This window comes from Punica granatum, chromosome 5, assembly GCF_007655135.1.
Source record: "Punica granatum isolate Tunisia-2019 chromosome 5, ASM765513v2, whole genome shotgun sequence".
NCBI classification, from domain to species: domain Eukaryota; kingdom Viridiplantae; phylum Streptophyta; class Magnoliopsida; order Myrtales; family Lythraceae; genus Punica; species Punica granatum.
In genome coordinates, this window is record NC_045131.1 from 23,549,661 (window position 1) to 23,563,804 (window position 14,144).

General features: G+C 38.5%; 1 protein-coding gene across 1 annotated transcript; it reads right to left on the minus strand.

Annotated features, from left to right (window-relative positions):
* Window positions 1-2,536: 2,536 nt before the first annotated feature.
* On the minus strand, window positions 2,537-5,489 carry LOC116206958 (homeobox-leucine zipper protein HAT3-like). Its single transcript, XM_031539798.1, has 4 exons — window positions 4,904-5,489; window positions 4,147-4,451; window positions 3,843-3,922; window positions 2,537-3,042 (listed from the first exon to the last, which is right to left on the minus strand). The coding sequence occupies exons 1-4, from the start codon at window positions 5,187-5,189 to the stop codon at window positions 2,712-2,714; spliced, it is 1,002 nt and encodes a 333-aa protein (XP_031395658.1). The 5' UTR covers window positions 5,190-5,489; the 3' UTR covers window positions 2,537-2,711.
* Window positions 5,490-14,144: the final 8,655 nt, after the last annotated feature.

The window sequence follows — 14,144 nt, forward strand, 5'->3', positions numbered from 1 at the left end:
ATATTAGATTGTAGGAAAAGATACTATGAAAATGTCAAATTTCTTGGCATGTTATATTACCGTGATTGGTAAGTACGTTATATTTCTTGGAAGGTACATGGTAATGTAATATTACAATGTTTGGTATGAAAATAGATTAATAGGAAAGACAAGTAATTTTGCGATAGAGCCCTTATGATATACTTTTTTTAGGTGAATAGAATAATTAAGTTAAAATTGAAAAATATTATATGAAAACTTTTTTTTTCAAAATCTTAATTTTAATATGAGTAAATTATATTTGTTTGTCTATTCATAAAATGTGCTTATTAATAATTAAATAATAATACCCATAAAATTATATTTATAAACGATTATTAATTAGTTATTATTTGAATTTAGAATATTATGAGTATTTATAAAAGAATTAATGAATAAATTTTACTTCTAAAGAATGGGAGATTATTTTACCCCCAATTTTTTTTATATATAGTATTGAATTTGCTCTTTTTGTTTATAGTGAATTATCATTTCCGTCTTCGATATTTGGATCAGTGATCCACTTCTTATATGAAGTTTCACGGCTATCGAAGACAAAAATTGAACTTGAAAATTGATTCCATCTATCAATTCAGTCTAGCCATTAATGATCGTAACAGGAGATAATAATGTCCATCAAATGAGGCTTTCTGTTAAAAAATTATAAATAAATAAAAAATTATAAGCTTGTTAATAAGCAGCAGTGGTGCTCCCTGCCGACCCCTTACCTCTATCGACCTCGTCTAAGGGTGGTAGCCGGTTAGGGAGCCCCCATCAATCTCCCCCTCTCATGAACCCCTGAATTTTTTTTTTAGTCATTATTTTTATATTGAAATTTCTTTTTTGGACACCATTAAGTCCTCTATCATGGCTCATGGACGATCGGACTGAATTGATAAACGGAATCAATTTTGAAGGACGAGTTTCATTGTTCTACAATTTCGGGGATGAAGTTGTTGGCTGATGTAAACACAGGATAGAAACTATCTTACTCCTTTACTTTACGATTTTACTCTTCTATTTTTCTCCTCTCGAATTTTACCCCTTTGGATTAGACTCCTAGATCTGCATAGAGCTATGATATGTGCGAGTTCAATTGAGGCGGACGGCTGGGTAGAGTTAGTTGAACGACTATTTGTGCTGTATAGAAATAGTTTTGTAAGAATCGAATTGCGGTTCTTAAAAACTTTTAAGTCATTTGTTGATTCGAGTAATTACTGTATATTTTTTAGAATGCCTAAAGATGACTAATTGAAGGCACTGAGGAATGCATATTAGTATAGAAGTGCAGTGCGACATGTCCAAGCCTTGGAAAACTAATAATTTGTTTTAGATTTATTAGCGTTTCGCAGAAACACATACCAGCTAGTAGATAAATGGCTAGATCATAGCTCATTTAACATGTCCATTTGAGATCATTCTTTGTAGGTATATGTTAGGCATAAGGATGCGAGGCATAAGGGTGCGACTAATTTTAATTCATGATCACAAGATAGAGAGAGAGCTTTGACTGGTTTGAGGATGCGTCTATGTTTGATTAAATGCTCGATTTTAGTTTACGGTGTTTGGGTCGAACTAGTCTTCAAGACTTCGAAGGACCGAATGCGAAAGACTGAATGCGGTAAAACTGCTATGGTCAGTCCAACTATATGTTGAGACCTGACATGCACGATGTTATCCAGCAATCGTGAAAGTACTAAATGATCTTTCTTCACTACCTTGATGATTTGAACCTTTTCTTTTGATTTTCATTTAGAGTATCTCTCGCAAAAGAATGATAACATATATGATCGACTGTCACGAGTACCTATCATTGGTTATGAATTACCTCTACATATGTCCATATTACATGTTCAAGACTGCTGGCTATCTCTCCAATTTGGAGGAAATTGAGCTCAAATCATATTGAGTTTTTATCGGACTTTAATAGGTCCAAGAACCCACCTTTGTGAGGGTTAATTTCAATAAAATGACTGAGCAAAGTGTGGAGTCATTGAAGACAAAAATCAACAGAACAGCGGCAAAATACAGAGAAGAAGCAGAACAGTTGTTCTGTCCAACCAGCTAGAGATCAAACCTAGATCGGGACATCAAACGAACTCCGATCGGGACAAAACTTTGGCAGTGGCTTCACCACACATGGGGCTAGGTTTTGAACAGTCAGAATTCTTATTTGAGTTCTCTAGGTGCTGTTGTGGCTGGTTTTGTAAACCACCCTTATGGGTGATGAATTTGAAGTTTGAGTGATCCAAGAGCTTGATCTCTTGAGTTTGGTGGATCCAATGGCATGCCCTTGATGAAAAACATTGTGTAATCTTCATTAATAGTGTATCGTTGATTCAGAGTTAGTCCCGTGATTTTTCCCCAGGTTTTCCACGTAAAACTCTCGGTGTTCTTTTTCTTTTATTGCTTGTTGGTTAATTTCATTGGTTCATATCTCGATTACACTAATAGGGAAGGAAGATTAATCGTTGTGTTGTTATTTGACCGAGCACACATTTCCCAACAAAGACTGTCAAAAGATAACTACACATCAATATGCTATAGAAAAAATAAAATAAATTTTCTTTCCTTTACTAGCTTGCTTGTTTCGCCCATACAAAGTCTTCCTCAACCATGACCAAAAGGACGCTCAGTCACAGGCAAAATCAACATCTGCATTCGGCTCTATGATTTTGCTCAAAGATTCGGTTTCAAGGGGGTGGATTAGCAGGCTCTTGGTGCATCTGGAGGGCAGCCCAGGGATTGATGGGCACCGACTGCTGGCCGGACTTCTGGCGCGAAAACGGACCGATCGGGGCAGAAGTCGCCGGCGAAGAGGAACAAGACAGGGCGGCCACACGCTCGCACGAAGGGCACATGGTGAGGGTGGTGGGAGGGCTCATGTTCTTGTAGAGCTGCGGGGAGAGCTTGAGCGCCCGCAGCTCCTGGACCTCCTTCTGTAGCCTCCGGTTCTCCCGGGTCAGGTTCTCACAGCACCTCTTCAAGTACTCGCAGTCCACTTCCGTTTGCTTCAGCTTTGTCCTGCACAAGAATTCATCACACCGACCTCATCAATGGAGCTCAACAATGGATAGCTTTCCGGATAGAGAAACTACAAGATTCTAACCAACTACATGTCTTACTAAGAATATCTATACATCTATACAAAGAACTCAAACCGTCACGATACCGTTGGTCGTTAATCCTAACTGTAACAACCACTCAACATATTTTTCTGTACCGACACGCGATGTAATTCTTCACTTTTATATGGGATCTGGACTTTTTTTTCTTTTTCTACCAAAACATGTGTTAAAGCAATTGAGAAAAGGATAAGGTCAACTGAGGGAAGTGGCAAAAGGTTCGTGACATTTTCTTTGCTTCATGAACCTCATGAAGACCTCAGCCAAAGACAAAATCTCAGCAGCACGTGGAAAAGTTCATTCATTCATATAAAACAGCCTCCGAAGCGTTCCCTACCTTTTGTCCCACAAATCCATGAAATAAACAATAATATCCCAATCACTGAAATCAATCACATACTTTGCCCAATTCCACTTTATGCCTAGCAAATGAATAAAGTGGCGATCTTTTATTTATTCAGATTGCGTTCGATGTCCGAAAAATTTCCATGATTTCCCCACGTCGGCCAAAATTAAAATAGTATACCAAGACCGTTTCGCACGTGCTTTATTGGCCGTGCTAAGCCGGGAAAAGAAATGATATACGACTACCACAACGAGCATTATTAATCTTTTTCTTTCCCGTTAGTGAACGGATTTTACTTCGTATCTCATACCACGAAAAGACCAGAATAGAGAGGGAAAAGAGGAAGCTCTGACCTGGCCCTTCTGTTCTGGAACCAGACCTCCACTTGTCTGGGCCTGAGATTGAGCTGCTCCGCCAAAGCCAGCTTCTGCTTCTGCAAATAGATCGTCAAACCAAACAAACCCTTGCGTCAGCTTTCCAACCCAAATACGAATAAGAGAGGTATATCGGCCTAATACAAAAAGTTAGAAAACAAATATATCGAAATAAAGCGACGGCTAAGTCCATTGATGAGAATCCAAGAGACGTGCCTCTGCACCAATCCATGGACGAAAGGCGACTCATTGACTAAATGATGACGAAATTACGCCCACTCACCGGGTTCAGCGTGCTGTGCTCCTTGAACGTCTCCTCCAGCACCATCGACTGCTCCCTCGACAGCCGTAGCTTCTTCCTCCCATCCCCGTCGGCCCCACCTGTGCCACCGCCGTCGCCCTCGTCGCTCCCCTGCGAGCACGATGTCCTCTCGCCCTCATGCTCGTGGTCCCCCATCAGCTCCCTCTCCGCCCTCTTCCCCGCGCTGATGCTCGACACAGTGCTGTTCGGGGACGACGCGGCGTTATCGTCTTCTGGGTACAGCAGAGGCGCTCGGTTGACATCGATTCCTCCTTCCAAGCTCATCTCTAGAGAGGGCAAGAAGGGGATTATACACTCGTAGAGCTCGATTTCTTTCATCAACAGAGCAACGTTCATGTTCCCCATTGCCATGTCTTTCTCTTCTCCCCCGCACCGCAGGTTGTCGCCCAAATCTTAATCTCTTCCCCTCATTAAAACAGTTCTATTTATTCATCGATCGACAAAGGGCAGTTTCTTGACATTAATTAATGATGCTTCGGCCGGAGAGCTCAATCAACGTTATTTTTCACGCAGCATTTTGCTCATATTAATAATGTCAATTAACGGAGGAAATAATTAATAAAATCCTCTGTTTCGGATCTGGGAGTTTCTTTATTCACCTTTAAAAGTTAAATACGATTCTTGCCGGTGAAACTTCTCGTCATGCCCCGTTATAATCGGAAAACATAATACGCCATTAGACTCGGGAATGTGTGTGTATATATATATGTATACTGACCAGAAGCAGGTTGGAAGAGGAGGTTCCAAGAGATTCTGTGCTGATGGGCCTGCAGCTGCATGGGCTCTGAAGCGTTGTGTCTGGCAATGGCACGACCGGCGGGCGACAGATTCAGGTCAAGAGAAGGCGGAGGCGGAGATGGGGAAGCCGAATGAGAAGCGGAAGCGGCAGAAGGAGAGGCGTTGGTCGTCTTCTTTTTCTTCTTCTTGTCACTGTTATGGGGGAGGCCCAAGCTCAAGCTCAGGCCTACCAGCTCATCATCATCATCTTCTCTCTCCAACCCCATCTTCTTCTTCTTCTCCTTCTTCTTCTATGGGTGTGGTGTTGATGGTTTTTCTCAGGTGAGGAGGAGGCGGGGGAGGAGAGAGTGAAGGGGGTCGGGGTTGGAGCAATGTCGGGTCACAGGCCCCCTTTTGCTGCCCTTTCGGCAGGGACGGGACTGATAGAGGATGGGGATGGGAAGGAAGAGGGAGGAGGGAGGATGCAGAGGTAGAGGGAAGAGAAAGAGACTGAGAAACAGACAGACAGAGAGACAGAGGGCTAATGATGGCTTGTGTCAGGGGAAGAAGGCCTACTGCGCGAATGATTATATATATGTATTTTTATATGTGTTTATGTGTGCGAGTGTACACTTTCGGTACGAGCAGCTGCCCTGCCCCCACTCTGCCCTTTTTCTTCACTACCATTTCCTAGACTTTGCTTCGGTCTTTTTTAACTGTGGTTACTTTTACAGATAAAGGAAATTGTTTTTTTTTAATTGTTGATTAATAGAGATTTTTCACTTTTAATATCTATTTTTAAATCAACATGAATTGATTGAGGTAAAAGTGATTCGGTATTTTTTTTCTTAAATAAAATTTCGTGATTGAACTCTAAGGAGTTTGGTGTAGTGATTAAAGAAAATGTCATGTATTCACCCAATTTCCGGTTAGAAACTCATTGCAGCCACCAGAACATCTTTGACGTTATCACTCGCTTCGTGCAACGCTCGGGATTTACGGAACATTGGAGATTAGTCAAGTCTTACCAATGGAAAAAAATCACAATTGAGAAGCATTTACTTCTTAGTGGATTAATTCGAGTCGTACCTAAATTAATTGGTTCTTGATAAATTTTGACTATCATATGATTTAACTAATTGAAACGGTTGACATTTAATAAGAGGTATTGATTTTTTAGCACATGTTCTTTTTTCCCAAAAAGAAAAAAAGAAAAAAAATCTGGTTGTGTTATGTAAGGCCAACATGAGGATCTTATCTCAGTCAATTCACAATGGTTTGGGAAATTTCTCAATCAGTAGATCTGTTGGGAAATTTTCAATTGTTTGACAGTTTAGGCACTCAGGGTTCGCCCATCAATGTATAATTTACTCATGACTGAATCAAGATTTCAAATAGACAAAAAAAGATAACCTATAATGATGAGTGTGTGGCCCAAAATCCACAATATAGATAGGGCCACCAAGAAGTATTTTCTGTTTTTGGTTTGAATTCTACAATTTTACCCTTAAAAGGTGCTTCTCGGGAAGAAGGGGGTGTTTCTTGCTCTTATCAAGAGACCAAGACTTTAGTCTATCTCTAATATGGAATTCAAGTACCTCATCATTGCCTAGTGATGAGGGTATTGTAGCCAAGATCCGCGATATGAAAAAGCCAAGCAAGAGATAATGTCCACTTTACTCTTATAAAAAGGTCAAATCCTCATCTTTGTATAACATGTGAATTTTTTTTTCAATTATAAGATAAGCTTATAATCCCTGTATAATAAAATAAAAATTCAAATAGATAATAAAAAAATATTATGGTATTTGATGAGGTAATTATTAATCGGTGGTCCTCCGACAACAATGCTCTCGAGTGGACAAAACTAGATTGCCATCAAAATATCTATTCACTGATTAGTTCGTTCCATGAATTAATATTATTCCAAGTAAATCCGCTGTTCAATTAAGTTGTTATTTCATTTATGGCATGAAAAAATAAAAAATAAAAAATAAAAAGTAGCTTTGATATTTAGATGTAAAAGGTGAATTTTCGAAGTGGGAACAACCGATCAGGCTTTGGAACTATGGTTAAAATCATGTTCTTCCTCAGGGAGGGGTTTGAGTTGGGGTTTAGGGGGAGAGCAGCTTTTTTCCACTCGGGCCGTTGACGTTTGACTGTCACTCGGGGGAGGAGGTTAAAAAGTAGTAAAGTGTGCTCCCGCGCTGTCACCTTCAATACATTATCAGATCATGATGAGAATCCCATTTAATGGTGGGGCCCTCCCACTCCCTCCCCGGCCTGCTTGCACTTCCACGTGATGTAAAAGCTTTCTCAAACCAAACAAAATCAAAACCCGGAGGGGTTCGGGAAATGTAAAACATATTAATTATCACTGACCGATGATCATTTTTCGATGAGACGACAACGTATTCTCGATTAGGTGTTTAATGTTTTTTTGCGATTAGAGTTTGATACTCCTCAGAGTAGGGCATCGTCTCGTTTATGGACTCAACAAGTAGATTCCGAATCTGAAATTCAGTCAACAATCCTAGCAAGGTAGGCGTCAGTGGTAAGGAACTTACGACGTCTCAGGATCGGGTCGCCTCTCTCTTTTAATTTATTGACACAGAGAAAGTAATAGTGATATGGTACACGGTTTTGCTTAGATGTATACATATCAGCGTAGAGTGTATAACTGTTAATTTGCCTAATATGAAGTACTTAAAGTGAGTTCGAAACCTACGTATTTATCAATATGTAATACATAAAGCTTGTGAGAATCGCTGGAGGCCACCACCTACGCACCTTTGGCAAAATGGAACATTCTCATGCATTTGTAGCCGTCCATGTTAATTAATGACGTGCACTTAATACCTATTGTGATTAACATAATTTTCTCGCATAAACATTCAATGTTATAATTAAAAAGAAATTAATTATTACAAATTATGAATTTTAAAATAATTTAAAATAGCAATATGCTTTATTATGTTATGTTTGTAAAAGATATCTTGAGTTTTATTCTAGTATATTAGAGTGAATAATTTAAAATTTTAAGTTAAAATAAATAAAAAATATTCAATTTTATAATTAAAAAGAAATTAATTATTCAAAAATCGTGATTTCGCAACAATTTGACAGTATATACTTTTCTATCTTACACATGCAAAAATATATACAATTTTAACTTAGTATATCATAGTAAAATAACTGCAAAGATAAGTTAAAACACAAAATAAACATAAATACTCCATGTTACAACTAAAAAGAAACTAAATATTCAAAAATAGTGATTTGAAAATAATTTAACTTAATATACTTTACTATCTTATGTATGTAAAAATATTTCCAATTTTAATTTAGTATAACACGATTTACAAATTTAAGTCAGAACTCAAATAAAAATGAATATTCAATATTATAATTAAAAAGAAACTTATTATTCAAAAATAGTGAGTTTTGAAATAACATAAAATTATATACTATAGTACAATCTTATGTATGTAAAAATATTAAAATTCTAAATTAGTATATTAGAGTGAAATAATTACAAATTTTAGTTAATTCCCAATGTGCACACCCGAATTTCGTCTCGTCGGGGCACGCATGCGCGCGCCCATGCAACGCGGCTTGGGAGTGTTTACCTTCCCGAGGATGCGCGACGGACGCACGTGAGAATAAGTCGCCACTACCTGTTTACGACCCGAAGGTCGATGGCTGGTAAGTTGCTCGAGTCTAGGGGTATGAGATACACATAGTATGTTAAGGCAATGGTCTGTACGGAACCGGAAAATTTCGAATTCGAGGGTTCTATTACGTGTGGGTCTATATCCCACACGCACTTTCGGTACTACAGCTTACTAGGCTTGCCATTTTATTTATTTATCGCATGATTTAGGGTTGAACTTGACTCCCCCGTTTTGACACCGTAAATTCGAAGAAACACTTGAACCGTCCACTCTCCGACCGAGATTATTACATGAATAAATATACAATATAAACCCTTACATTGTTTTTTCAAATAAATAAAAAACAAATTACAATGATGGAATCATGGTCGGTTCGCATTCGCCCATTATTCCACTCATGCTCACCGTATGATTTTGGAAAAGACCGAAAATTAAATTAAATGCGCACTCGGTGTATGGGGGCATTGGACCCCGTGATCGACGGTTAAAGAGGTTGGACCTTGTGTGAATTGTGTCCTAAAGGATCGGGCTCGACTTGCATAACAAAACAAGTGCAAAAATGTAATAAGCAAGCTCAAATAAACAAACAATGAGTTTTTGTTATCGTCGAATTTACGTGAATTAACTGATTATTAGCCGGGGTATCTTGACATACAAATCATACCTTAAAATAAACAAAAAAGAGTGATAGAGAGGGCATGTAACATTCGGCATTATTTTAGTGGACCTGACAAAACACAATATCTGTAATCAAGTCTCGAATGTGTGGATTGTTTTTACATTGTTCTGTATCATGACAATATGCATTTTACAGATTAAGAGTATTTTCACCTAAAACCCAAAACCTAACCCTCTACTTGACTATTTACCCATGTTTGATTTAAGCCGAGTTTGAGATTAATCTGTTTATTTATTTATGTTTTGACCTATTCTAAGCACAAACCCAGGGAAGTGGGAGCACGAAACACCACGTGGATGCCAAGATCTCTACACATGACCCATGTGGGACCGGACAACCTTTCACGGGCCGTCCCCGCTCGTGCCTCTAATCCAATTCCCTAAGCGCCCAAATCTACACTAGGGTGACGACAGGACAAGAGCTGGTAATCATGCCCTTGAACCGAAAAATATGTGTGTGCATGGAAAATCAAGATTACGTGGCACGTATCTCGGTGCTTTTGAAATTGTGAATTTTAAAAGAGCATGGCTAACAGTTCTTGAACTGTCGACGCGATTACAGATTTTTAATCGGTTCGTGCAATTCATTTAAAGGAGTCAAATGATTTAATTTAGCCAAAATTAACGTCCCGATTATCCTGTGTGTGGGATTTTAGGTTAATTAGAAATTTACCGAATGCTTTAATCTATGGATTTCGAGCCGTCGGAATGGCCATTAATGGGCTACCCGATAAACTCTAATTTCTGACCGTCTTGAAATTAAAAATTAGATTTTAGGCCGAGTTTGCATGATTAAAACGAGAAAATAAAGCGTTTAAAGCACGGATCAGAGCACATTGTCATGTCAAGCACGATAAACATAGATATTTTTACACAATCGGTGCCGCCATGATCACGATAAACACATACAAACATACAAAAATATAATATTAACGGAATCGATAAAACGACACCGACTCATGGAAACGGGAAAACATAAAAGAACACACATTGTCATATTATATACATATAATTACTGAAACAAAAATATTTGAGCGGGGCACATACGTTGTCGGTCGGGAATCCAAGTAGCAAAGGGTTGGGTATCTTTAGAAAATGTCCAGGGCTGAATTGAATAATTTAAAAGAACAATGACTGATTTGAAAATTCGGATAAAGTTTCAGGGGACTGATTTGAAAATTCTGGAAAAATTCAGGACTGTGTAAAATTACTGAAAATGTCCCAGGACTTATTTGAAATGAATTTGAAAGTTCGGGCTGATCTGAAAAGTGAAAAATGCCCCAGGGAGTGAACTGAAACAACATGAAAAGTTCCCGGAATAGGTTTAGAAATTCTGAAAAATTCAGGGACTGATTGGAAAATGGTAAAAAAGGCTGGGACTTGACTGAAAGGAATTTTAAAATTCGGGGCAGATCTGAAAAAGGGAGGGAAATAGCCCCAGGACTAAACTGAAACAACTTGAAAAGTTCCTTGGGATGATTGAAAAATTCTGAAAAATTCAAGGACGGATTGGGAAATATTAAAATGACCGGGAATTGACTGAAACGCATCGAAAAGTTAAGGGGCTGATTTTTAAAAAATGAAAAGGTGTCCTCAAGACTGAAATGAGACAAAATATAAAGTTCATAAAATCGAGTTCGAGACAAATCCGATTGTCCACGCAATCCAATAACGCTCATTTCAGATCATATCGATCCAAGCAAACATTAATATTTAGAAATGGAGTCCTAAACATGCCACTGAGTCGGGGGTGATTCTGTAAATAAAAAAATTTTGCTGGACGAGTTAGGCTGCTGGGGGACCGGATTGGGCCGGACTGGGCCGGACTGGGCCGGACTGGCTATTGGCCCGAACTGGGCGAGTTGCTGGGCCGAATGGGCCGCTGCTGGACAGGGCCGTTGGTGGACTGGGCTGGGCCGCTGCTAAACGTGGGTCGGGCCACTAGACGCTATCTAGGCTGGGCCACTAGATGCGGGTCGGGCTGCTAGGCAGGCGTGTGTCTGTTCAACCCGGAAAATCACAGTAGACCCGATTAGAAGAAAAAAACGAAAATAGAGAGGAGGAGAGGGGTGGTCCGGGTGGCTGTGCGGTTGCACCCGATCCCGGGAGGACACGGAGCGTAGCCGGAGGGAGCGAGGGTCGTTCGGAGAGGGAGTCGGCTGAGCTGTGGGAGTTAAGGAGAAGCCGAGAGAAGGAGAGAGATGCGAGCTGAGGGAGTCCGGAGATGCGTGAGCCGAGAGCGACTAAGCTGAGCTGGGGGCGAGTTACGGGTCGAGCTGAGGGAGTCGTCTCAGTGAGAAAGAACGACTGAGTTGAGGGAGTCGTCGGGATTGTGTCGACGAGCCGGGGGGCCAAAGCTCGAGCTGCGGTTTTCTTCGACACCGAGAGAGAGAGAGAGCGAGAGAGAGAGTTCTCGTGCGTCAGAACCGAGAGAGTGTGTGAGCTCCGGGAAGATAAAGTCCGAGAGCTGAGGGTTTCCTTTTTTTTTGGGAGCCTTCCCTTCCGAGAGAGAGAGCCGGGCCTTTTCTAGGGTTTTTTTTTAGGTTTTTTATTCGGCCGAAGGAAGAAGGAAGAAAGAGGGGAGGAGAGTGTGGCGGCTAGGATTTCGTGAGGAAGAAGAAGAAGGAAAGGGAGAGGAGATTGGCGAGATTTTTACCGGAGACCTGCGAAAGAAGGAAAGAAAATCGGCCGGTTTGATCGCAGAGACCAGAAGGAAAGAAAGGTAAAAAGGAAAGAGGAAAGAAGAAAAAAAGGAAAAGAAGTGGGCGGGAAGGCAGGGAAAGTCAAACTGGTCGTTTGACTTTCATTTTTTTTTTTGGGCAACGGTCGGTCAGACCATCTCTAATCTACCCTGACCCATCCGTCCTGTCGATCAGATCAGCTATGACTGACTTGACTTTTGTTTTTTTTTTTTTTTTTTTTTTTTTATAAAATCAAATATTCAAATTTAACGCACGTAGAGGTTACTATTCTCGTTTTTGCAATTGGATGTCGAAGAGATGATCCGGGATCGGTATTGTTTTCAGAAAAATTTATGGATTAGTGTTATGCAATAAAATATTTTCTGGCATCTAGTTTTCTTCCTGGATTTTGAAAATTGACTTTGACGCGGGTGAAATTCAAAGACACCCCCGTAAAGTATTTTTCCAAAAATATAAAATTGATGTTAAATTTAAAAAATGCCATTTTTTCAAAGGCCATGAATGCTTGAACAATTTGCTGGAAATACTTACCTTATATGGGGTGATAAAGTGACGATTTTGTCCCTCTAGAGCCGTTGGACCGAAATGGGGTGCTGACACCCAAAATAAACATAGATTTTCATATTAAAATTAGAAATAAACTAATTATTCAAAATCGTGAATTTGGAAATTATTTAAAATTGTATACTTTACTTCCTTATGTAAAACTATATTAAATTTAACTTAGTTTATTAGAGTGAAATAATTTACTAGTTTAAGTTAAAGCTCTAAACGAATTTTTCACAACTAATTACTTGCTCGAAATTATAAAGAGATGTTTAGAAAATTAATAAAATTTTCAATTTTCATGTAGAAAGTAACTGCATTTTGAAATTAAATTGTCTCATTATTAAAAAGTAAATAAAATTAATTTAAATATTAAGTAAATCTTTGAGTTCAAATTTTTAAATTTTGTGATTGGTTTATTATTATTTAGAAGATGTGAGATATAAAAATCAAAGTGGCTTTAAAAATTTTGATGTTAAAGTTTAAATAGTTTTGTTTAGAAATTCCAAATCTAATTATTTACCTTAATTTTAATTAAAATAAACTTATTAATTTTATTTAAAGAATATGTAAACTTAGATATATAAGTATTTTTGCCAATTTTGTTCACTGCGTTATTTCTAAAACTTAGATGCAAGGGTAGTAGCGAGAGCTGTTCGCGGTAAGCTGCGGTGCCGGCAGTCAAAACTAATAAGGGTAGTGAGGTCGCTGGTTAGTAGTGTTCCTACAACTTCTAAGGCATTCAGCGTTAAACTTATCACTCTAAATTCATTACAAACTTGAGAAAGAATGTGTAGTGTAGTGGCTACACCCTAACCTGATAATCTAGAGGTTTCATGTTCGATTCTAATTAGTGAGACCACCCGTGCCCCTTTATTTATATTTCCTTTTCATTTTCTTGTAATAGGCCATGAGCTAATCCAAAAAATTCATTACAAACTTCTGTAAATGTCTAGTCTAATTAGAAGGATATCCGGCCGAAATTCTAGTTCATCTAACTCTGATATTAGTAGTATAGTCTCATTTCATTCAGTAAATTCTACTTTTTCTATCCCAACGATGGAACCTAGCCAAGATTTACACAACTCTCAAGAAGTACAAATTTCAAAAACTGAACAAGATTTACAAAATTGGGACATTCCGAAAGGAAAGAAAGAAGAAATATATCACACTGGAGTCTTCGATTCAATGCGAGACTATACTATTAAGAATGTTGAAAAATCAACTCCAATTTCGGGAGAAATTAACATTGCAATTGCTTTCTAAAGAGTTTATTTAAGAACCTCGAAAGAAATACAAGTTTTTGCATATAGGCTTGGTTCAAATAGCTGTAAAACCTTTGCATAGAGCCGATCTAGATATTCGAATTCTAGTATACGGAATGCAAGATTTATTACATTTAAGAAATCTCTATTAATCCAATTTCCATAATGGCCGTGTTTATTTTAATTGCTATCTTAATTTTTCTATTGATTTAAATGATCCTTTGATTTTAGACACACTAACCATGAAATGATGAAAGTACAAATTCAAAATCATCATTTTGCAAAATAAGAAAGGATAAATTACATCACGTATCATAACAGCAAAATTAGGTTCGGATTTCAATTGTATCCCAGCGTTAAGATTTCACTATTTTTTA

Coding starts and splice junctions, on each gene's coding strand:
- LOC116206958 (XM_031539798.1), bottom strand. CDS start 5,189: ATGGGGTTGGAGAGAGAAGATGATGATGATGAGCTGGTAGGCCTGAGC. Junction 4,452..4,903: donor CCTCTTCCAACCTGCTTCTG/GTCAGTATACAT, acceptor TGCCCTCTCTAG/AGATGAGCTTGGAAGGAGGA. Junction 3,923..4,146: donor AGCACAGCACGCTGAACCCG/GTGAGTGGGCGT, acceptor ATCTATTTGCAG/AAGCAGAAGCTGGCTTTGGC.